This window comes from Phytophthora parasitica, assembly GCF_000247585.1.
Source record: "Phytophthora parasitica INRA-310 unplaced genomic scaffold supercont2.43, whole genome shotgun sequence".
Taxonomy (NCBI): domain Eukaryota; phylum Oomycota; class Peronosporomycetes; order Peronosporales; family Peronosporaceae; genus Phytophthora; species Phytophthora nicotianae.
Genome location: NW_008649029.1, coordinates 390,586 through 411,711, shown reverse-complemented (window position 1 = coordinate 411,711; position 21,126 = coordinate 390,586). Strand labels below are relative to the sequence as shown.

General features: G+C 52.2%; 11 protein-coding genes across 20 annotated transcripts; 5 read left to right on the top strand and 6 right to left on the bottom strand.

Annotated features, from left to right (window-relative positions):
- The first annotated feature begins 93 nt into the window (after positions 1-93).
- On the top strand, positions 94-1,242 carry PPTG_14527 (hypothetical protein). Its single transcript, XM_008911885.1, has 2 exons — positions 94-602; positions 699-1,242. The coding sequence occupies exon 2, from the start codon at positions 728-730 to the stop codon at positions 1,205-1,207; it is 480 nt and encodes a 159-aa protein (XP_008910133.1). The 5' UTR covers positions 94-602; positions 699-727; the 3' UTR covers positions 1,208-1,242.
- Positions 1,243-1,467: 225 nt separating this feature from the next.
- On the bottom strand, positions 1,468-1,629 carry PPTG_23586 (hypothetical protein; the record flags this gene model as incomplete). The annotated part of the gene is made up of 1 exon (XM_008911884.1): positions 1,468-1,629. The coding sequence occupies one exon, from the start codon at positions 1,627-1,629 to the stop codon at positions 1,468-1,470; it is 162 nt and encodes a 53-aa protein (XP_008910132.1).
- A 269-nt stretch (positions 1,630-1,898) lies between these two features.
- On the top strand, positions 1,899-2,733 carry PPTG_14526 (hypothetical protein; the record flags this gene model as incomplete). Its single annotated transcript, XM_008911883.1, has 2 exons — positions 1,899-2,627; positions 2,719-2,733. 2 exons carry the CDS (start codon positions 1,899-1,901, stop codon positions 2,731-2,733), a joined length of 744 nt encoding a protein of 247 aa, XP_008910131.1.
- Positions 2,734-2,766: 33 nt separating this feature from the next.
- On the bottom strand, positions 2,767-7,643 carry PPTG_14525 (carbamoyl-phosphate synthase, large subunit). The gene has a single exon (XM_008911882.1). It carries the CDS (start codon positions 7,527-7,529, stop codon positions 2,994-2,996), a length of 4,536 nt encoding a protein of 1,511 aa, XP_008910130.1. The 5' UTR covers positions 7,530-7,643; the 3' UTR covers positions 2,767-2,993.
- A 1,852-nt stretch (positions 7,644-9,495) lies between these two features.
- Positions 9,496-11,845, top strand: PPTG_14524 (N-acetyl-gamma-glutamyl-phosphate reductase). Its single transcript, XM_008911881.1, has one exon. It carries the CDS (start codon positions 9,590-9,592, stop codon positions 11,741-11,743), a length of 2,154 nt encoding a protein of 717 aa, XP_008910129.1. The 5' UTR covers positions 9,496-9,589; the 3' UTR covers positions 11,744-11,845.
- PPTG_14523 (septum-promoting GTP-binding protein 1) lies at positions 11,828-13,056 on the bottom strand. Its single transcript, XM_008911880.1, has 3 exons — positions 12,449-13,056; positions 12,301-12,384; positions 11,828-12,224 (listed from the first exon to the last, which is right to left on the bottom strand). The coding sequence occupies exons 1-3, from the start codon at positions 12,881-12,883 to the stop codon at positions 12,060-12,062; spliced, it is 684 nt and encodes a 227-aa protein (XP_008910128.1). The 5' UTR covers positions 12,884-13,056; the 3' UTR covers positions 11,828-12,059.
- Positions 13,057-13,310: 254 nt separating this feature from the next.
- Positions 13,311-14,108, bottom strand: PPTG_14522 (hypothetical protein; the record flags this gene model as incomplete). Its single annotated transcript, XM_008911879.1, has 1 exon — positions 13,311-14,108. One exon carries the CDS (start codon positions 14,106-14,108, stop codon positions 13,311-13,313), a length of 798 nt encoding a protein of 265 aa, XP_008910127.1.
- Positions 14,109-14,123: 15 nt separating this feature from the next.
- Positions 14,124-14,264, bottom strand: PPTG_23585 (hypothetical protein; the record flags this gene model as incomplete). The annotated part of the gene is made up of 1 exon (XM_008911878.1): positions 14,124-14,264. The coding sequence occupies one exon, from the start codon at positions 14,262-14,264 to the stop codon at positions 14,124-14,126; it is 141 nt and encodes a 46-aa protein (XP_008910126.1).
- Positions 14,265-14,491: 227 nt separating this feature from the next.
- On the bottom strand, positions 14,492-16,626 carry PPTG_14521 (hypothetical protein). 8 transcript variants are annotated; one of them, XM_008911871.1, is made up of 5 exons: positions 16,192-16,626; positions 15,354-16,099; positions 15,117-15,287; positions 14,858-15,053; positions 14,492-14,796 (listed from the first exon to the last, which is right to left on the bottom strand). In XM_008911871.1, the coding sequence occupies exons 1-5, from the start codon at positions 16,591-16,593 to the stop codon at positions 14,704-14,706; spliced, it is 1,608 nt and encodes a 535-aa protein (XP_008910119.1). In that variant the 5' UTR covers positions 16,594-16,626; the 3' UTR covers positions 14,492-14,703. The 8 variants fall into 8 exon arrangements, with proteins under 8 accessions (XP_008910119.1, XP_008910125.1, XP_008910121.1 ...); XM_008911877.1 differs by having other exon boundaries at positions 15,117-16,099; XM_008911873.1 differs by having other exon boundaries at positions 14,858-15,287.
- A 633-nt stretch (positions 16,627-17,259) lies between these two features.
- Positions 17,260-19,269, top strand: PPTG_14520 (hypothetical protein). 3 transcript variants are annotated; one of them, XM_008911867.1, is made up of 5 exons: positions 17,260-17,398; positions 17,468-17,524; positions 17,596-18,448; positions 18,511-18,754; positions 18,827-19,269. In XM_008911867.1, exons 1-5 carry the CDS (start codon positions 17,385-17,387, stop codon positions 19,111-19,113), a joined length of 1,455 nt encoding a protein of 484 aa, XP_008910115.1. In that variant the 5' UTR covers positions 17,260-17,384; the 3' UTR covers positions 19,114-19,269. The 3 variants fall into 3 exon arrangements, with proteins under 3 accessions (XP_008910115.1, XP_008910116.1, XP_008910117.1); XM_008911868.1 differs by having other exon boundaries at positions 17,260-17,524; XM_008911869.1 differs by lacking the exons at positions 17,260-17,398; positions 17,468-17,524 and having other exon boundaries at positions 17,565-18,448.
- A 22-nt stretch (positions 19,270-19,291) lies between these two features.
- Positions 19,292-21,048, top strand: PPTG_14519 (hypothetical protein). Its single transcript, XM_008911866.1, has 3 exons — positions 19,292-20,170; positions 20,259-20,546; positions 20,614-21,048. Exons 1-3 carry the CDS (start codon positions 19,337-19,339, stop codon positions 20,833-20,835), a joined length of 1,344 nt encoding a protein of 447 aa, XP_008910114.1. The 5' UTR covers positions 19,292-19,336; the 3' UTR covers positions 20,836-21,048.
- The last annotated feature ends 78 nt before the right edge of the window (positions 21,049-21,126 follow it).

Sequence of the window (21,126 nt, the reverse complement as noted above, 5' to 3'; positions counted from 1 at the left end):
TGAGAGTTCGACTAGGCAACGGTCGTTTAGTGAATGGGGCAGAAAAAAGTCGCCAGTTTTTTCGCATACTGGAATCAAGTCAAAAAGGTTTGAGGAGAGCCTTCCTGCACGTCGCTGCCCTACACTCAGATATTGCGTGCCGCTGACGATCGAGCGAAAAGGAGCTTTTGAGAGTTGAGGCCGTTTTGTTGAGCTTTGACGCTGGCACAACCTTGCAAACGCCATCGCTGTGCACCGCACCGGAGCGAATCGCTGTATCGCTCCGAGCGATGCATGTAGCTGGATTTCCCCTATCAAGCTCGGCACCTATCAACCACCAGTTGCGAGTGATCGGCAATCATTGATCGCTCGGCGTCATTATGGGTGCCGATGTCACACTTTGTGGATGGGCGAGCAACGTGGACACCAATGTTGCGGTGCAAAAATTTGAGAAAGTGGTGTGGCGCACACATTTGGTCAAAGCGATCGAGCAACCTTCACGCGACCTTTTCGTAAGTGTAGCCTCATCCAGTGCGGTGAGAACTGTAGACGAGAATAAGAAGCATTTGAGTCCTACGGAAACGCCGATGTCCTGACTGTTGCTAGAAGCAAGTCCTTCCAAAGTACTGTTTACCTTAGCATCCCGTTGCGATATTCTTAAGAAGCATCGAGATATTAGTACTCATTCTTTATTTTTACTGCGTTCGTTTTCTCCAAAGTTCGAACCCTTTCTAGAAATGAGGAATATATGAAATTTGTAAGGGACAAGTTGAAGTGCCTCACTCGACACTATTCCACCCAAAATCTCACTTCAACTCGACTTGACCGGACCGACCGCCGTCGCTATGAAGACTCAACTGGCCGACTGAAAGCCGTGCAAGAACGGGAGATCGACGGTAAGAAGATGCGCACGACTTGGAACCGCCAGAATAAGGAGGACGAGGGTCAGCATGAATCGATCTGCTCAAGTGGCAGTCCAGAGGAGTTTGAGGCACTATGGCAGCAGACTCCATTTGGTGAGGCACAGAAGATGAAGGTGAAGGGCAATTACAGTCGGAGTCGGATGTTTGAGAGTGAGGTGGCGTCAACGGCAGCAGCGCTACAAGACACTTCTATGAAGGAAACACCAGTAGGAGAACCGAAAGCGTCGGTGACGAAGGAGAAGAGCGCATCCACGGAGAAAGATAAGATGAACGATAGCGAGACAAAAGATAGAGAGAATCTTTAGTTAAAGTAAAAAAAATAAAAGTCTGTTTCCGTCCTTGTTCATTCACCATTTTCTATTGAAAACCGAAAGCTTGTAGGAGTGGAGGGCGAAGGTCGGGCGAGGAAAACATAAGTATTGTATTGTAAACGCGTTTCGCGAGCCGTCTCGCCACCGTAGTGGGTCAACTTCCGCATGCGTCGGGTTATCTCTCGTACTCTACGGTTCTCTCATCTCTCGGCCAGAGTCCGTTAAGCGGTGTGTGTGTGCAATTAGCGCCTCTGTTAAGTCCTTCCACCCTGCACGATCATGGGCGCAGAGACGTAGGAGGTAGAGATCTGGTGCACGTTGAAGTCGGTGACCTGCAGAGAGTGTCTGGAGGTCGGCATCAAGGACCAGCGGGAGCGTGAGTCGTTGTCTGCAGGCATACCCGCGTATCGCTTCATGTCAGCATACTTCAGCCCAAGCGTAGCTGGAAAATGGCGAGGCAGACAACGACCTGCTGGTCTGCGAAGAATGTCTCCAGCGACTACAAAGAGATAGTATCGAAGTGGGGTCGTCTTGGTTCGAAAACATAAGTAGAGATAGCTTATTGGCCTTCGCGATGAAATATTACTGTACCACCGCGATACAAAGTACGATAGTTTAGTAAACATGCCAATCGAAACTTACCCAGTAACTTTACCTAATCGTCTCGAAAAGTGAATTGACAATAATGGCAGGCAAATCAACGCCCTCGACAACTCTGCGCCGCAATGGGGCGCGTATCCGCAAGGCTCTCGAAGTGTGTGACCTTGCCGAGTATGCGCAACGGCTGGTGCGTCGTTCGTCGCCTCTGCGTGTGCTCGGCCTGGACGTCAACACCAACAGCACAGGATTCGCCGTCGTGACGGAACGTGGGCGCGTGTGTCGCTGGGGCCACATCCCCACTGCCCAATTCTCCAGCGCCGACGTCATGCAAATCGGTGGTGCCGTCGATGAGTTCCTAGCCAACGTCCACGCCGCCGAGCTGGAACAACAACCCGACGCTCAATGGGTCGTGGGCATCGAAGCGTTCATGCGAATGTTCCGCTCTGGTCGCTTCCACAACGCCGGCATTTTCCAGCTAGCACAGCTCAACGGCATCGTGTCCTTCGCGTGTTGGAAGCGCTTTAATGTGCTGCCATTGCACACCCACCCATCGGCTGCTCGTGGATTCTTCGGTCTTAGTGCACCGACGACGAAGAGCAAGAAGAACAGCGTCAAGCACCAGGTCATGGGCTTCTTGGAAAAGCAGGAGCCTGAACTCACGCAGGCAGCAGGTCAATACACGAAGACGTCCGAAGCACTTCCGAGCTTTGAACGGATGCGTACAGGAGCGCTGGCCGACTCAGCATTCGACATCGCCGACGCCTACGTGATCGCAGCGTATACGCGTTGCGTTCACTTCCAGACGCAGTTACAGGTACAAGAGCCACAACTGACCGAGAAATTTTCTGATCGATACCTCGACCTGACGTACAAAACTGCAGCTAAGACGAAGAAGAGCTCGTCAGAGATGGAAGCTCTGAAAACTATGACCGAAAAGGAGAAGCTAACGTATACGCGTGACTTGTTCACTTTTGGCTTAGAGAACTGGTTCAAAGAGCACAACGAGTGCTTCTTACTGCACGATTTAAAGAAGATAGACGAAGACACGTGTTAGATAACAATGGTCGTGTTGATGACTGTGCTTCTTAAGTCTACTCCACGGAATACTCAACGCATGAGGCTCGCACACTGCTTTCCCCACGCGAACTTCATGCTATTTTTTTTTTTTGTGATAATGCGCTTAGTGGAACTCGTGCACGTCCGTCCACGCGTCTTCCTCTTTCTCGCGCTTGTAGTAGTCGAACAGACTGTCCGGCTCGAGGCCAAGCATGGGCTTGTTCTTGTGGATAGCCATGGCCTCCACGAAGAGCTGCACCAGACTAATGTTGGTCAGCAACGGGATGGAGAAGTCCACCGCCGTACGACGGATCAGGTAGTTGTTCTCCGTCTGCTGGCTCTGGTTGTTGGGCAGGTTCACCACCAGATCGATCTTGCCGTCCTTGATCAGGTTCAGCGCGTTGTTTTCGCTGTCGCCATCCGACGGGAAGTCCACCTTGGTCGACGGGATGTCATACTTCTTCAGATACGCGTGGGTCTTCTCTGTCGTGTAGAGGTTGTAGCCCAGCTCGTGCATCTTGTACGCAGCGTGCACAAATTCCTCCGAGAACTTGTCCTGCATCGACAGCAGGATGTTCTTCTCCGGCAGCTTGAAGTTGGACGAGATCAGCGCCTTCAGAAACGCTTCGTGGCGGTTCTTACCGAAGCACGCAACCTCACCGGTCGACGCCATCTCGACGCCAAGCAGCGGGTCAGCGCCACCCAGACGAGTGTACGAGAACATGGGCGACTTGATGCCAACGTAGCCCTCCGGACGCTTGGGGCCATCAAGAGGAGGCAGGTTGTCGTTCTCCGTCGAGTGACCCACCATCACCTTCGTGGCGGCGTTGATAAAGTCGGCACCCGTCGTCTTGGACACGAACGGGAACGAACGCGAGGCACGCAGGTTGCACTCAATCACGCTCACATCAGCACCCTTGGCCAAGAACTGCGCGTTGAACGGACCCGAGATGTTGAGCGCCTTGGCGATCTTCTCGGCGTTACGCTTGATCTGGTTGGTGTAGAACGAGCTGGCCTGCACAGGCGGCAGGACCAGAGTGGCGTCACCACTGTGCACACCGGCGTTCTCAACGTGCTCTGAGATGGCTGCAGCAATCACCTTGCCATCCTTCGCCACAGCATCAAGCTCCAGCTCCTTCGCACCTTCCACGAACTTGGTGATCACAACGGGGTGGTCAGCAGACACGGCAACGGCCTGGTTCAGCACGTTATCCAGTTCGTCGAACGAGTAGGCAACGTTCATGGCAGCACCACTCAGCACGTACGACGGGCGCACCAACACGGGATATCCCACGCGCTCTGCGAATTCACGAGCAGCAGCGTGGCTCGTCAGCTCCTTCCAGGCAGGCTGAGGCACACCAGCTTCATCCATCAGCTTCGAGAATTTGTAGCGATCCTCAGCGCTGTCAATCATCGTCGGGTGCGTGCCCAGAACCTTCACGCCAGCCTTGTGCAGCGGCAGTGCCAGGTTGTTCGGGATCTGTCCGCCCACGGAGACCACGACACCTTGCACGCCTTCACGGTCGTTGACATCCATCACACGCTCCTTCGACAGCTCCTCAAAGTACAACTGGTCACACTCATCGTAGTCCGTGCTCACCGTCTCGGGGTTGTAGTTGAGCATCACAGCGCGGTGGCCGAGCTTGCGCAGCGTACGGATGCAGCTCACAGCGCACCAATCGAACTCGACAGAGCTACCAATACGGTAAGCACCGCTACCCAGCACCATCACACCGTCGTTCGGATCCTGCGCCGCCACATCGTGCTCCGTACCGTTGTACGTCATGTACAGGTAGTTGGTCTGAGCCGGGTACTCAGCAGCCAGCGTATCAATCTGCTTGACGGCCGGCACGATGCCAAGCTCCTTGCGCTTAGCACGCACGCCGTCGTCCGTGCAGCTGAACATGCGAGCAAGCTGACGGTCGGAGAATCCGAGCTTCTTGGCCTCCACGATCTCCTCACCAGTCACCTCGTTCAGCTTCTTACCCGTCAGGTTCACGTCGCAATCGCAGATAGCCTGCAGACGACTGAGGAACCACGTATCGATCTTGGTGATCTCGTGTACCTGCTCAATCGACAGCTGGCCAGTCTTCAAGGCCTGCGCGATCTGGTAGATACGACGGTCCGTGGGTTTACCAAGCGCCTTCACGAGCTCATCGTGCGATAACTCGTCGTAACGCGGCTCGAAGCCTTCGTTGGAAGGCTCCACCATACGCAACGCCTTTTGAATTGCCTCCTCGAAGGTACGGGCGATCGACATGACCTCACCGACACTCTTCATGGACGAACCGATCTCAGTGCTGACGTTGTCAAACTTGGCCAGATCCCAGCGCGGCATCTTGGCAACACAGTAGTCCAGCGACGGTTCGAAGCAAGCCGTCGTGCTCTTGGTCACCGAGTTCTTCAGGTCCGGCAGGTTAATGCCCAGAGCAAGCTTAGCAGCCACGAAAGCTAACGGGTAGCCCGTGGCCTTGGAGGCCAAAGCACTCGAACGCGACAGACGCGCATTCACCTCGATAATACAGTACTCCTCCGACTCCGGGTTCAATGCGTACTGGATGTTACACTCACCGACAATACCAAGATGACGCACGACCTTGACGGCAGTCTCACGCAGCATGTGGTATTCACGGTTAGACAGCGTCTGCGAAGGCGCAATAACGATCGATTCGCCTGTGTGGATGCCCAGAGGATCGAAGTTCTCCATGTTGCAGACCGTCAGACAGTTGTTGGCAGCATCACGCACCACCTCGTACTCGACTTCCTTCCAGCCCTTCATAGAGCGCTCCACCAGGATCTGAGGACTGCCCGAGAAGGCCTGCTTGGCCATCTTACGCAGCTGAGCTTCGTCCTCGCAGATACCCGAGCCAAGACCGCCAAGAGCGAACGCAGAACGGATCATCACGGGGAATCCGATGTGGTAGGCTGCCTTGACTGCGTCCTCCACAGACTCCACAGCTTCACTCTGAGCAATCTTCTCGTTAATCTCGGCCAGCTTGTCGTTGAACAGTTCACGATCCTCAGTGTAGTTGATCACATCGATCTGTGTACCCAGCACCTGCACGCCGTACTTCTTGAACACTCCACGCTTGTCGAGCTCCACACCGCAGTTAAGCGCAGTCTGGCCACCCATCGAGATAAGGATACCATCAGGTCGCTCGCGCTTGATAACCTGCTCCACAAACTCGGGGTTCACCGGGAGGTAGTACACGTTGCTAGCCTGAGCTTCGCTCGAGCGGTCAATGTTGGTCTGCACAGAGGCAATGTTGGGGTTGATAAGGATCGTCTCGATGTTCTCCTCCTTCAGAGCCTTAATGGCCTGCGAGCCAGAGTAGTCGAATTCACCGGCCTGGCCAATAGAGAGACCACCAGAGCCAAGCACCAGCACCTTCTTCACCGTCGGGCGTTCAATGTGGGGACGCTGCACCAAACTCTTGATCGGTCCCTTCTCCTTGTTGCGAACAGCGTCAAGGAACGTGTCGAACAGGAATTCCGTGTCCGTGGGGCCACCAGCGTGTTCCGGATGGAACTGCGCAGTGAAGTAGGGCTTAGACTTGTGGATGATACCTTCGTTGGTACCGTCGTTGAGGTTCACGAAGAGCTCCTCCCAGTCGCTGGGCAGAGTCTTGCCGTCCACGGCGTAACCGTGGTTCTGGGCAGTGATGTAGCTCTGGCCGGTCTTGAGGTTGTGCACGGGCTGGTTCTGGCCACGGTTACCGAACGGAAGCTTGTACGTGGTGGCACCGGCGGCCTGACTGAGCAGCTGGTTACCCAGGCAGATACCGAAGATAGGCTTGACGTCGTCACCCTGAAGGGCCAACGCCTTCTTGAGCTGGGCCGTGGTCTCCTTCATGATGGCCGGATCACCGGGACCGTTAGAAATGAAGAGACCGTCGTACCAGCCGATCTCGGACGAGATGTCGTGGTTCCAAGGCACGCGCTTGACCTCGGCGCCACGCTTGACGAGCTCGCGGATGATGTTGTACTTGATACCGCAGTCCACGGCCAGGATCTTAAGCGGGTTACCCTTGCCGTAGGTGATGACCTCCTTGGTGGAGACAAGCGAAGCCAAGTTGGCCTCGTTGACATCCACAAGGTTGGGCTTGTCGCTGCCCTCGACAATGATGCGGCCGGCCATGGCACCGTGCGCGCGGATCTTCTTGGTGATGGCTCGAGTGTCAATGCCAGCGATACCGGGGATACCCTCGCTCTCGAGCCACTCAGACAGTGACTGTGCAGCGTTCCAGTGGCTGTGGTGGTTCGAGTAGTCCTGCACGATCATACCGGCTGCGTGGATGCGGTCGGATTCAATGTTCTTGTTGAGACCAAACTCATCCAACGCCTTAGTGTCAGGCACACCGTAGTTGCCGATCATGGGGAAGGTCATGTTGAGGATCTGGCCCTTGAAAGACGGGTCCGTAAGAGCCTCCGGGTAGCCCACCATGCCCGTGGTGAAGACCACTTCACCGGCCATGGACTTCTTGGCACCGAACGACACACCGTGGAAGCGCGTGCCATCCTCAAACTCGAGTACAGCGGGCGTCTCGAAGCGCGGTGCATTGCGGCGATCAACTTTCTCGCGCGCGGACACCAGCAGGCGGTTGCCACTGGCCTTGTGCAGCGGCACACGGCGCTTTACCGAGTGCGACAGGCGAAGCATCCCGTCGGTTGATCAAAACACTCGGTTAAAGCGACAAGAGAGGGGGGAAGCGGTGGGGCGTGGGGCCTCTTGTCCGCGGCGCTTCCGTTTGGGAAATGGCAGGATCGCGAGTCAAAGGGCAGAGCTGAAGAGACGGCTTTTACAAGATCTCTTGAGTACGTGGCCGTCGTGCATAGAAATTGCAAGATGCGGAGCTCGCAAAAAGAAGCCAAGCTACGGGGGATAAATCAAGGGCAGAGACCGGGCTTAGGCACACAACAAAAACGAGCCACGGGATCTGACCAACAGCAACGGCAACTTGGTTGCTTGGCGTACACATGTACACAGGCTATGGAGGTCACCAGCAAGAACTCGACAGAGCTCATTCGTAGCGATTCTCCTGGCACTACAGCTCGGTGTACAAGTAAAGCAACGAAGATGCAGTTTTTTTTGTTGAGTAGCCTGCGATGTGTTGCATTTCAGCTTGGAAAGAAGCACTGTGGATCAAAGTTTGGTGCTCACTTTGGCGCTCCGCAGGGCCTTCGTTCTCTATTGGGATACAAAATGCATGTAGCTCCTGTAATTCTGCGTGACGCGTGCCGTACAGAACTCAGCGCGTACAAACCTCCGCCTCTACGCCCTTGCCGCCAGAAGAAGTTTCACTGGGCCTGGAGTTCCATCATCACGATGTTGAGAGGCGGACGAGAATTGGTCTGCGCCATTCATCCAGCTTCGAAAGGAGGATGGGCAGCTGGTCCAAAGTACGCGGCCGGGGCTTTGAATTCGGAGACCGCGCACCTATCTCCCGCTAGCAGCCAATCACACGCATGCAAGCAGCTCTTCTGCGAACTCCTGGTTGGTCTCCTCACTTCTGGCTCAAACCGCACTTAATTAATTTGTGTGCACATAAATCTCAACATTAGTATTATTCTACTACTATACATTTAACTATTAACATTTAGTATCACAATACATTTTGAATAATATATATTTTGCTATTATTAAGTAATACTGTCGTGTATACCATTAGAAATATATTACATTTATTATGACAACTTTAATACAATTAAAATAAGAAAGTCGTGATGCGCAGCTCGCAGCTACTTGTACGCTGATAGTTTGCGCTATCTTTCCATTTACTTTCCCGTATTCGTTCACTACATGTCCGCACATGCAACCAGCTTACTCACATGTCAGGTAACGCTCAATTCTTCGCAAAATAGTTGCAAAGAGATCCATGACTTTCAAGTCCTCGCACACGTCCTCGAAGTAGAGAAACAGCTCATGAGAAAAGATAATACCCTATACATGCTGTACCTAGCTTTTGAGTCGTCCAATATAAGATATCCAAAGATTTACCAGAGATGGGACTGTCACAATGTTCTAGGTCTTCGCAGCGCAGCCCTCCTTGGTCTGCACAGCACAGCAAAACTCAGATATTTTGCCATGCCAACGTTATAGTGATACTGATAGTAGTAGGTTTTGGAACTTGTTTGAGCGGGAACCGCTGTAGCAGAATTTGAAAGAGAGACTTGCGTTCTATCCGGACGCGAAACTAATCCTGTTCGGATGGCCACATACTTTTTGAAGGTGATCTGAAGGTTAATAACGCGAGAGAGGCGCTCCAAGAGTGTGTTTTGCCAAAAGGTGAAGAATGCCTAACCGTCAGCGTTTGGCTTAGAGCTCAAACAGAGCGTCCCGCTAATTACGATTTTTAAAGATTCCGTGCGAGAAGTGACATCCGCACCACGAATATATTTCGAGCCTATCGGGACTAACAGCAGCCGCGAATTCCTGTTGGATCTCCTGTCGTCTGCTTCAAACCGCTCATAATTGATTTTGTGTGTTGAACTCAAATTTATTCATCTAATACTGTATTCCATTGTGTATTACAGTTGCGTGAAGTAAAAAAAATCACCTCGAAGAATTTTGAAATACTATACTATATTAGTCCTAAGTATTACTTTGCCCTTTAAGTACTGTATAAATGATAACCACTACTTCACCAGCGGTTGTCTACGTACACCGCACACTCGAAGAGTCCTTCCTTTGCAGCGATCTTCGTCACTACAGCACCAAGAATGTGGCGCTCCGTGGCCAAGCAGATGCCGGTGCTGAACCGTGCCGCGGCGCGTAGCTCGCAGGCCTTGGCGATGACTGTCACCTCTCGTGCGTGTGCGACACCTTTTGCCTCCGTGGCCCAGCCAGCCTTGTCCGCGTCGCTACAGACCCGCACGCTGTCGTCCAAGGCCAGCGACGATTACGCACTCAACCTTGCCAAGGTCCTGGCCCCGGAGGCCACACTTGAAGAGTTCAAGAAGCTGTACCGCACACCTGGCGCCAAGCACACGACGGTGATCAAGATCGGCGGCGACGTGATCATACACGAGCTGGAGACGCTCATCGAGTCGCTGCGTTTCATGAAGGACACTGGTCTCTTCCCCATCCTCGTGCACGGCGCCGGCCCGCAAATGAACGCTGAGCTGGACAAGCAAGGCGTAGAACCTCAGTACGTGGGTGGCAACCGTGTCACGGACCAGAAGACACTCGACATTGCTCAGAAAATCTTTGTCGACACCAACGCCACGCTCGTGGCCGCCCTCAATAAGGCCGGTGTGCCGGCCAGAGGCATCACCAGCGGCGTTATCCAGGCCGATTTCAAAGACAAGGACGTCTATGGCTTCGTGGGCGAGGTGAACAAGATCCACGGTGACCCGGTACAGGCCGTCATTGACGCCGGTGAGATCCCCGTGCTATCTTGTCTGGGTGAGAGCGCCAATGGCCAGACACTTAACATCAACGCCGATGTGGCCGCTCGTCAGCTGGCCCTCAACCTTCAGCCACTCAAGACCATCTTCGTGAACGCCAAGGGAGGTTGGATCGAGGACGACGGCACCAAGCTCAAGACGATCAACATGGCCAAGGACTACGAACGCATGGCTGCCCGTGACTACACTGGCCGTCAGGGTACGCTCCTCAAGCTGAACGAGATCAACACTCTGCTCCAGGGTCTGCCGTCGACCTCGTCGGTGGTTCTCACGTCGGCGTCGGAGCTTATGCGCGAGATCGTCAGCAAGAAGAGCGCGGGTACGACGTGCATCAAGGGCGAGAAGCCCGCTGCTAGCGCTAAAAACACGGCCAAGGTGTCTGTTCCGCGTGGCCCTAACGGCAAGTACCGTGTAGGTCTGCTCGGCGCTCGTGGATACGTTGGCCGTGAGCTCATTCGTGTGATTGGCCGTCACCCGGAGCTTGAACTAGTGTGTGCTAGCTCTCGCGCGCTGGAAGGCGAGAAGGTGCTGGATGTTGCGTCAGTTCCTCCTCTTAACCCGCACACGAAGCTGCCAGCCAAGCCGGTGGAGGACTTGAAGCTGAACATCGACCCCGAACTCAAGTTCTGCGAGCTTGGACTGGACGGTATCCCGTCCTCACCGTTTGGCGAGAGCGTCGACGTGTGGGTTTTGGCTCTGCCGAACGGCTACTGCGAGGATTACGCCACGGCTCTGGACGCACTCCGCCGTAAGGACAAGATCATCATCGACTTGAGTGCTGACCAGCGCTTTAATGCTGAGTGGACGTACGGCCTTCCGGAGGCTCCAGGTGGTCGCACGCGGCTGCAGGGCGCCACGCACATTGCCAACCCGGGCTGCTATGCCACTGGCGCGCAGGTCGGATTGATGCCACTGCTTGGTGGTAAGCCTCAGGTGAGCGGCAAATTGATCGACGAGAGTGTTCCGCCCCACGTGTTCGGCATTTCGGGCTACAGCGGTGCTGGCACGAACCCTTCTGCGGCCAATGACCTGAACAAGCTTCAGAACAACATCATTGCCTACAAGTCTGTGAACCACATTCACGAGAACGAGGTCAGCCACCAGCTCGGCACGCCCGTTCGGTTCATGCCGCACGTGGCCCCGTATTTCCAGGGCATCCACCTTACGCTGTCTGCTCAGCTTGCTGACAATGGGCTTATTACATCGGCGAAGCAGGCAGAAGAGCTTTACCACGAGTTTTTCGCGAACGAGGCTTTGGTGAAGGTCAAGTCGGACATTCCGTTCGTCAAGGACAACGCGTACCACCCGCACGTGGCTGTGGGCGGCTTCCAGCTGGACCAGGACACCGGCCGTCTTGTGGTTATTGCCACCATCGATAACCTCCTCAAGGGTGCAGCTACGCAGGCAGTGCAGAACATTAACGTTGCTCTGGGTATCGATGAGTACTCTGGCATTGACCTTGAGTAAGAGAATCTTTCAAGTCCTCACCATTTTGATCAGCTTAGTTTCATTCAGTTCAGTTATTCTTTGAACACCTGCCAAATAACAGCACAACGATGAAACAAGCCATTTTTTTTCAATTTTTTTTACTCTTTTTTTCGCTGGAAGTTTTCGCGATACTTTATGTTTTTTGCAACTTCTACAATGTACAGAGCCTCTGTGACAGAGGACTGTATCAGTGCCTACAACACCCCGCACGACGCAAATCATTGGTTTTACATTTAGCGACACCAAGAGCAGATCCTTGGGTAAATTTTTCGTAGTGACCGTGTGGCGATGGCTACTAGTACTGGAGGATGGGATCGCCGACGCGGTCGATGATGGGAACCGTGCACTTGAGGTCGAACACCTTGCTGAGTACTACTTTAAACACTTTCTGCACGTTGATGGAGTGCGAGGCCGACGTAAAGATCAACGGCGCCTTCATGGCCTTAGCAAACTTGCGAGCCTAGATCGACATAATCATGACACATTCAGCATCGCGAAAAAATAAAACGTAAAAGAAAATTACCACCAACACGCACCTGTTTTGTGATATCTTCCTGCTCTTCCGCGGCAAAGTTGGCGAAGTGATCATACTTCATCCCCACTAGGAACGGAAACGCATTCTGGTCAATTCAGAAGTGAGTTAGATAAACAATAGAGCCCTGCAAGCCTCTGTCAATGCCGCACCTTGTTGATGGAGCGCACTTGGCGATACCACTCCTTGATACTTGTAAGTGTGGCCTTCCGGGACAGGTCGAACATGAAGAGGATGGCGACTGCGTCGTTGCACACGAGCGGCAGCATGCTGATGAACTCGCGGTGGCCACCCAAGTCCCAGATGCTGAACGTAATCTCCGTATTGCGCAACGCAATGGTCTTCTCCATGAAGTTGACGCCCAGAGTGTGGATGTAGTCCTCGTCGAACTTGCCTTCGACGTATTTGACCATGAGGCTCGTTTTACCCACCTGCGCATCGCCCACCATTCCCACCTTGACGACCACGTTATTGCGCCCAGATCCACTGCCACCAGCCGACGCTCCGCCTGCAGGACCAACGCCTCGCGATGGCCGCTCCACTCGGCTCGCAGCGCTGCGAGCGTCTTCTCGTTGCTTTTCCTCCATCTCGCTGCTCGTGCTTTTTGCTTAATGCGTTGGGGATAAGCAACTGACGTGATGTCACTAATTAAAAAAAATGTGTCACTAAAATTTCGAAATGAAAACATGAAACGGACACAAAATGATGTGCACGACATAAACATTTAAGCATGGAAGGCACCAATGGTATTCCCTTGTTCACTAACTAATGACGGTTTGGTGTTGCGCTTGCAAGCTGCAGATGTCATCCGTTTACAAACTCCTCGATCCATTACGTCATATCCCCTGGTGAACTCTGCAGTTTAGCACTACCATGTAAAATTTGAAAGCAACGCTACCACGAAACATACGTCAACCTTAAATTTTCTATTAAAAAAAATGCATCTTTAAATATTATCATACTCAACCACTTCTCCTTTACTTCGCCTCGTCGTCGTTCTTAAACATAGCTCTGTCACTCTTCTCTGTTGATGATTTCGGCTTCTCCATCAGTGCTTCCTCCATTGTGGCATGCTCCAGTGCTGCTGTCGTTAACGTCACCTCTCTCTTCAACATCCGACTCGGACTGCAATTGCCCTTTCACCTTCATCTTCTGTGCCTCATCAAATGGAGTCTGCTGCCGTAGTGCCTCAAACTCCTCTGGACTGCCACTTGAGCAGATCGATTCATGCTGACCCTCGTCCTCCTTATTCTGGCGGCTCCAAGTCGTGCGCATCTTCTTACCGTCGATCTCCCGTTCTTGCGCGGCTTTCAGTCGGCCAGTTGAGTCTTCATAGCGACGGCGGTCGGTCGTGACTCGACGGCCTTGGTCATCCACTACCGATGAGCTGCTGAATGAATATGATGAGGTGTGGCCGTCTGCGTTTTTCTTGGGTGCCACCATTCTCTCGGCAGTGGGGGTGACATTGTTCGAGTGTTTGCGAAGCTGCTTGTCGGGATTCTTGTTCTTGTTGCGTCGTTTCGCAATGCCATCTCCAGTCCTACTCGTCTTCTTGGAGGAGTTCGCCTTGCTTGAAGTCTCACTCGTCTTATTTTCATCATCGACGTCCATATCGGTGCTTGTGTCGGTGTCCGAATTGGTGTTAACAGCCTTCTTGGCGTCCATAAATTCCTGGTCACTGTTTTCTCCCGGAGTAACCTGAGGGACGGCATCCAACTGGAACGGTGTTGACTTGTACTTGCGCGCCACTACCGGCAAGTCCACGAAGAAATCGTCGTCGTCATCCGAGTTATCTTCATCTTCTACGCCCATGTACTTTGGTTCTGCTTACACTGCTCGGCGGGTGTAGAACGGGAAATGCGGACGCATCATCATGTCGCTCATCTGCTCGAGCTCCATCATGGACTGTTCCAGCGAGGACATAGGGTACCAGAAGCGAGGTCGCACGAGATCCCACGAGCTGAACATGGTTGAGAGAGTGTGTTTGGGTGGTTGCTTCGTTGTTCGTTTACTTGCGTTGGTTGTAGAAAATTCGTCAATGACCGTGTGAAAGTATCAGTTGTTGCCAGACGGCGGTCAAGTCGAGTTGAAGTGAGATTTCGGGTGGAATAGTGTCGAGTGACGCACTTCAACTTGTCCCTTACAAATCTTCATATATTAACCACACGATAGGTTTCTAGAAAGGAGTCAAAAATTCTGGATCATTTCATGTACTGAGAATATGCTAATGCAACTGGTCTGGAAAGCAACTAGTCAGGAAATTGGATAAGCTCCTGCCTTAAAAGCTTCGTTGTTTCCTGTTACGTTACGGCCAAAGGCTCACAATTACTTCATGAAGTACACAAAAGCAAAAATATCCCTGTCTAAAATTTTATTTACTAGCGCTCTAGGCTTTCACCTGCATGTTCTATCTCTTTTTCTTGCCTTTTCGTCTAGATGACGATGATGACGAGGTATTTTCCTTAGCTGCTGACTTCGATTCGATCTCGATCGTTCCGCCCTGCAACAAATGAAGAAACGGTTAGATGAATACAGCGATAGCAATAGCAGGGAAGACACACCATAATGTCCTCGCGGTGAGCACTCTGCTCGACCTTGTTCTGGGTGTCGAGATAGAACATGAGATCACGCACTTGACCCTCTAGATCGCCAATGCGCAGCGCAGTCTCCTGTTCAATTCGTGCGTTTTGCTCTTCTAACAGCCGCACACGCTCCTTCCACTGCTTCTGGTTGTCGATCAGGGACTTATTCAGCTCTCTGCGTCACAAAAACATTCAGTTGGGAAACTTCTACACATATAACTCTGCATGCACTCCTCACCTGACAAACGTCAACTCCTCCTCGAGCTTCTTGGTCTTTTCCACTAGAGTTGTGTTTGCCTTTTTCAGATGCTTGCGTTCATGCTCGTGTGCATTCAGCAACTGCCGGCTCTCGCCTTCTTCCACACGTGCAAGCAACCGTTCGTAGTAGAGGCGTTGCTCCTCTAATTGACTAGTACAGACAAAAGTATTAGACATACATAGGTCATTCGCCAACCGACTAACACATATATCCTACCTTTTCAGGAGGAAGTTGTACTCAACTGCAAGCTTCTCGAGTTTGCGGTGTTCCCCTTCTTCTTCTTCGGCAGAGGTGGTGGGTGGAGTTTGCGAGCGCTCACCGCTAAGATTGTTTGGACTCGGAAACTCGACGAATTTGCCGTCTTGCTTGTTCAAAATCAGTCGGTGCACATATCCATCACCGGCATAGTCCCACACGCGCTGCGTCTCCAACTCCAGTGAATATGTGTGCAGAGTTTCTTGATAATGCTGTTTTGCATGCTCGCCCGAGTAGCGACCACAGCCCACATGACCACAGATCAGGCAGATCCAAAGGTGTTCGGCTGTGCCACACACTTCACACGATGAGCCAATGTCTCCGTGGCTGTACCGACATACAGGGCAGCTCGATCCTTCCCATCGAAAGAGGCAGTCACAATGGAACGAGTGGTTGCACAGCGTCGTCAAAATGCCCGACGCTGACGCGTCCAGCCTATCCAGACATACCGCACATGTCGGGATCTCAGTCATGCCTGCGGGTGGGGGAGGGAATAGCTTCCTGATCTGTGCGTTGCTAGCTCTTCTCTCTGATCGCGGACTCGACGGCATTGGAGCAGCAGTGTCCTCTCCATCAGTGTGTTTTTCCTCCAACGCATCACAATCTGGGTCGTCTTCATCTATTACTGGGTCAAACTCAATGCTCCTCACAAACACAATTTTGCAACGCTCCTGTTCGATCGAATTGAAGTACTTGCCATTATGGACCTGGTCACAAATAAGAAAATGGGATACACAAAATTAACATATGAACCACGATATTAGCGACAGTGATATAGTGGAGTTTGTCACTCTCATACCTGAAAGAATTGGTCCGCTCTTTCTTGTGAATTGAATTGCATGAGCACCATACAGTTGCTGCGCTCTGGGTCCTTCAAAATGCGCACGAGCGCGATATCCTCCCGAAAACTGGCCAGGAACTCGAGAATCTCCACAGGTGACATATGCGACGGCACTGTAACTACGCAGACCAACGTGCTACGCTCATTGGGCAGTTGTTGGCTACCCCCAGACGATGAAGATGACGAGTACGGCTTGTCCGCCCGGTAGAAACGAAGCTTGCCCGTGGTCTCGCGCACTTGCGGGTTGCCAGCCAGGAAGGATGCACCTTGTAAATCTTGTGCGTCGTCGAGCGGTGGCTCTTCGGCCTTGGCCTCCTCTTCCTCGGCCATGTCGGCAGCCTCCACTCGGATCTGAAACATGTCAACGACGAAGGATGAAGGAATTGAAAAATTGAAAAAGGTGGATATTTTTCTGTGTTGCGGGATTGTATTTTGTGATACTGTACATGTACCTAAAGACCAAAATTTTGCGAAATGTGAGGTGGTACCATTTTTTTTGCTTTAAACTTGCTCGAAGCTGACGAGGTTCGCGAAGCGAATTAGGTGCAAAAGATGATTTCGCGCCACTGGTCTATACAAGGACAGTAATGGCGGCCAGTAGCCGCGCTACATGAATTCATGAATTATAGAGGCATTAGCAAACTGAGCCGGTGACTTTTTGCAGGTGAATCAATGTGCTGTAGTTGATGTTACACGTATCCTCATGTCGATTGAGAGGGTACGAACTCGCTGACCTGTCTTCACTACAACTGAGCAGGATCAGGAATTTCGTCAGATTTTGTAGAGGACTCGATGCCGACTTGGACATAATTCCCGTAGAAGATTATACCAGAGTCATATACATTCAAGGAAACTTCACAATGGTGAATGCATATACGCCTTATACATGGCGTCCACGCGATGCATTTGCACAACATTTCGTTGTGCTATTCCAAAAGCTGCGTTGACTCACCCTGGCAGATTTTGAGTTTTCGAATAGTCCTAGATTTTTGTACCCAGTGGTAATTTCGACAAAGCAGCCATCACCTCTTTTTGTCCCACACAAAACTCGCTCACTTTGCAAACAGTCGAGCTAAAAGCACAGTGAAGCGTCTGAGGAAGGCAAGGGAGAAGGAAGGAGAAACAACGACGCCGACAGGCATCCAAGCGTCATGTTTAATCAGCCGTACGTCTGATACTCTACCTCGCTCCGCCCTCGCCTCCCAGCCATCTGATCGTCTCTTTTTGCGTGCAGGTACACAAGCGAGGCTGTTCCCGTCCAGAGCGCACCGGAAGTGAACCCCATCAAGCCGTAAGCTTAAGCAATCTACATCACCTCATGTGTACTTCACTGGCACTAACTTGTTGTTTATTTGACTGCAGAGACCAGAAGAACGTCGAGGCCAAGGTTGGGTGCCAGGACTGGCCGTTTGCGCTGCTATTCGTGCTAAATGTGGGAGTTATCATCGCATTGATGGTCCTCTGGGGCGTTGATACGGTCACGGATCCGGAAAACAACTCAAGCGAGCTGATGTCGGGCGACGACACGAAGGTTGTGGTGGGTATCGCTGTGGGCATGGCCGGCGTGTCGATGGTGCTGGCATTGCTGATGGTGAAGCTCATTGTCGCCTACGCGCGGGTCATGATCCTGTTCGTACTGTGGTTCAACGTCGGCATCTCGTTCGCCTTTGCGGCCTTTGGATTCATCATTGGCAACATTTTCATCGGCATTATTGGCCTCCTTATTGCCATGCTGAACCTCTGCTACGCGCGTGCGGTGCAGCATCGCATCCCGTTCGCAGTCGCCAACTTGCGTGTGGCTGAGGGGGCTATTTCCAAGCATGGATCGACGTATATCGTGTCTCTTGTTTTTACTATCGTGCAGATTGGCTGGGTCGTGATTTGGGCCATGGCACTGCTGGGCGTTGCGAACGAAATTGCTGAGAACAACCCGAGCTCTACAAGCAACAACACCAATACGTCCACCAGATCTACCTACAAGCAATCGGGAGGATCGTACGTCGCGTACTTCTTTCTACTACTGTCGTTCTATTGGGGACTGCAGGTTTTCAAGAATGTTGCTCACACGACTGTCGCGGGTACTGTCGCCACGTTCTGGTACCAATCCGAGTCCATGGGCGCCACGGGTGCGTCGCTGAAGCGCGCCACGACCACGTCGTTCGGATCTATCTGCTTTGGATCGCTGATTGTTGCTTTTCTGCAGGCTCTTCGTGCGGTACGTTCTATTAGATCGTTACTCCCAGTTCATGTGCTGACAAGGCTTTTTTCCATTAACAGTTGGCGGAGAACAGTCGCCAGGATGGAAGCGCATTGGCTTGCTTTGCTGAGTGCATCCTCGGATGTCTGCAGTCGCTGATGGAGTACTTCAATCGCTGGGCGTACGTGTACGTCGGCATTTATGGCTACAAGTTCACGCAGGCTGGCAAGGCCGTGTTCGAACTCTTCAAACAGCGCGGCTTCGATGCTATCATCAACGACGATCTCATTGGCAACGTGCTTGGCTTCGCAGCTCTGGGTGTTGGTACGTTCCACTCGTGTTGTGTTGCTGATTTGTGGACGACTAAAGAGTGCTAACTTTTGCTTTGTATCACAGGACTTATCTGTGCTGGTGCTGGCGCGTTGATTGCGGAGACGACCGATGCTGTCTCTTTCCAGAACAGCACGGCAACACTGGCTATCCTAGGCCTCGTGGTTGGCATCGGTGTTGCTGTCACGCCACTCGCCGTCATCGACAGCTCAGTCGCCACAATTTTCGTGTGCTTCGCAGAGGACCCCGCCGCTTTCCAACGCTCGCATCCGGAGCTGTACGCGCCGCTGGTGCAGGAATGGCACAACCTCTACCCGGAGGTCATGGTGCAGGCCGGGTACTGGTATGTTTAATGTTTGCCAGAGACCAGCAAGTTGCTGAAGCAAGTGATTTCATAAAACTTTTTAATGCACATTTGCCGTGTCTCAACACTTCGTAGAGTGTTTGTCGGTTTTCGGTCGAAAAAGTATCTTTGGCACAAAAATAGAACATTTGAACCAAAACGACAACTTCAGCTCAGTCTTCAACGTACGCACAGTATCAGAACCCACTCATTTATTCGTCTGCACGTCGGCGATGCGGCGAGGACTGGGCTTCAGCTTCTTGTTGCTTGTACATCCAGCCATGGCTTCTTCCATGACGTCGTTGCTCTTCCGTGCGGCCTCGACGAGCCTCATAGCACGGCGCATCACGGACGTCGTCCAGGACGAAGAGGCAAGTGGTGCCAATGCGGACATGGCAGACACAGGCTCGGAGGAATCCGACATCATGACTGTAATCCATTATATCGCGATTGTTCTGCTCATTATCATGTCGGCCATCTCGTCGGGGCTCACACTGGGACTTATGTCACTGGACAAAGTGAGTTTGAATGTGATCGTCCGCGCTGGAGATCGTCCAGGAGCTACAAAAGACGAGATGAAGAAGGCCAAGGCCGCCAGACGCATTCTACCCGTCCGAGCGGACAGCAACCTGCTGCTTACGACGTTAGTACTCACTACTGTGGCGGTAAACAGTCTGCTGTCGATTCTGATGGCAGATTTGACCAGTGGCCTCGTGGGTTTCTTCGTGTCGACCATCCTCATTTTAATTTGTGGCGAAATTGTCCCGCAATCACTCTGCTCGAGACACGCACTGGCAATAGGATCGATGTTTGTACCGGTCGTGAGAGTGTTGAGACTCATGCTGTACATTTTCGCCAAACCGGTCAGCTACGTGCTGGACCGCACAGTCGGTGAGGATGTGGGCACGGTATTCACCAAGCGGGAGCTTCAGAAACTCGTGGAAATTCACGTGAGACAGAAGATCATGCACCCCGAAGAGGGGTATATTGTACGCGGCGCGATGCGGTACAAGACAAAAGTCGTCAGCGATATTATGATCCCGGCCGAGAAACTCTTCTCCCTTCCGATATCCTTTCCCATGCTGACGTGTTTTCAAGAGTGCTGCAATTTGTTTATATTGTTTGTTTCCTTAACCGCTTGATTGTCTTCTGCACGCCAGCACGATACTCAACTTAGAGACTCTCAAGATGATCTACAACAATGGATACAGTCGCATTCCGGTGTGGAATAAAGACCCGAACGACGTGGTGGGCATCGTCTTCACAAAGGACTTGATCTACGTGGATCCGAACGAAGACGTGCCCCTTATGGCATTTGCACGTGTGTTTGCAGTCGCAGCACACCGTATTTGGCTCGATGCACAGCTTGGTGAGGTGCTCAGCGTCTTCAAAATGGGCAGCACCCACATGGCACTAGTGTACGATGTCAATAATTCTGGACCGGTACGTTTGCTGTGGATCTTTGCAAGCTGAGTGATTTACCTGAGCTTCTCCTTTATTGTATGACCAGGGTGATCCGTTCTACGAGCTGAAAGGCTTAGTGACACTTGAAGACATCGTAGAGGAAATCCTGCAGGCCAAAATCATCGACGAGACCGACTCAGTCGAGGCCAGGAAAGAGCGTCAAAACTGCACGGATCAAATCGGGTATAGTGACGGGGGTGAGTTGGCAGCCCGCGCCGTCGTCTTGCTTGCACCTACCCATACCAGCTCTCGCCGTGACCCGCTCTGACTTCGTCACCTCCTTCTCAGTCTATTCAGATGAAGTCCCTCTCCTTTCAGAGAGCAAGACGACTTTCGGCACAGCTCTTGGAGCTTCAGAATTACACTTCCAGTACTAATAGAGCAGATATCATCACGCATGGCAATGCCATCGTAGTCAGCATTTACACCATCACTACAAAAGACCAAGAATGCTGGAATCAAGCGCAGCGATTTATTATCTTACAGTGCGGGCGCATTATTAACTACACTATCACATCTAACGTCACCATTCATAGGTCCTTACACCTCTACGGTTCCG

Bases quoted from the DNA above. Each gene is read 5' to 3' on its own strand.
- PPTG_14519 (XM_008911866.1), top strand. From the start codon at position 19,337: ATGCGGCGAGGACTGGGCTTCAGCTTCTTGTTGCTTGTACATCCAGCC. The intron at 20,171-20,258 runs ATATCCTTTCCC...TGTCTTCTGCAC, and splicing joins AGAAACTCTTCTCCCTTCCG to GCCAGCACGATACTCAACTT. The intron at 20,547-20,613 runs GTACGTTTGCTG...TTGTATGACCAG, and splicing joins ATGTCAATAATTCTGGACCG to GGTGATCCGTTCTACGAGCT.
- PPTG_14521 (XM_008911870.1), bottom strand. From the start codon at position 16,593: ATGTTTCAGATCCGAGTGGAGGCTGCCGACATGGCCGAGGAAGAGGAG. The intron at 16,100-16,191 runs GTATGAGAGTGA...ATTTGTGACCAG, and splicing joins GAGCGGACCAATTCTTTCAG to GTCCATAATGGCAAGTACTT. The intron at 15,288-15,353 runs GTAGGATATATG...TGTCTGTACTAG, and splicing joins TACAACTTCCTCCTGAAAAG to TCAATTAGAGGAGCAACGCC.
- PPTG_14520 (XM_008911867.1), top strand. The intron at 17,525-17,595 runs GTAAGCTTAAGC...ATTTGACTGCAG, and splicing joins GAAGTGAACCCCATCAAGCC to AGACCAGAAGAACGTCGAGG. The intron at 18,449-18,510 runs GTACGTTCTATT...TTCCATTAACAG, and splicing joins TTCTGCAGGCTCTTCGTGCG to TTGGCGGAGAACAGTCGCCA.
- PPTG_14527 (XM_008911885.1), top strand. From the start codon at position 728: ATGAAATTTGTAAGGGACAAGTTGAAGTGCCTCACTCGACACTATTCC.
- PPTG_14524 (XM_008911881.1), top strand. From the start codon at position 9,590: ATGTGGCGCTCCGTGGCCAAGCAGATGCCGGTGCTGAACCGTGCCGCG.
- PPTG_14523 (XM_008911880.1), bottom strand. From the start codon at position 12,883: ATGGAGGAAAAGCAACGAGAAGACGCTCGCAGCGCTGCGAGCCGAGTG. The intron at 12,385-12,448 runs GTGCGGCATTGA...TGAATTGACCAG, and splicing joins AAGTGCGCTCCATCAACAAG to AATGCGTTTCCGTTCCTAGT. The intron at 12,225-12,300 runs GTGCGTGTTGGT...ATGTCGATCTAG, and splicing joins AGGAAGATATCACAAAACAG to GCTCGCAAGTTTGCTAAGGC.
- PPTG_14525 (XM_008911882.1), bottom strand. From the start codon at position 7,529: ATGCTTCGCCTGTCGCACTCGGTAAAGCGCCGTGTGCCGCTGCACAAG.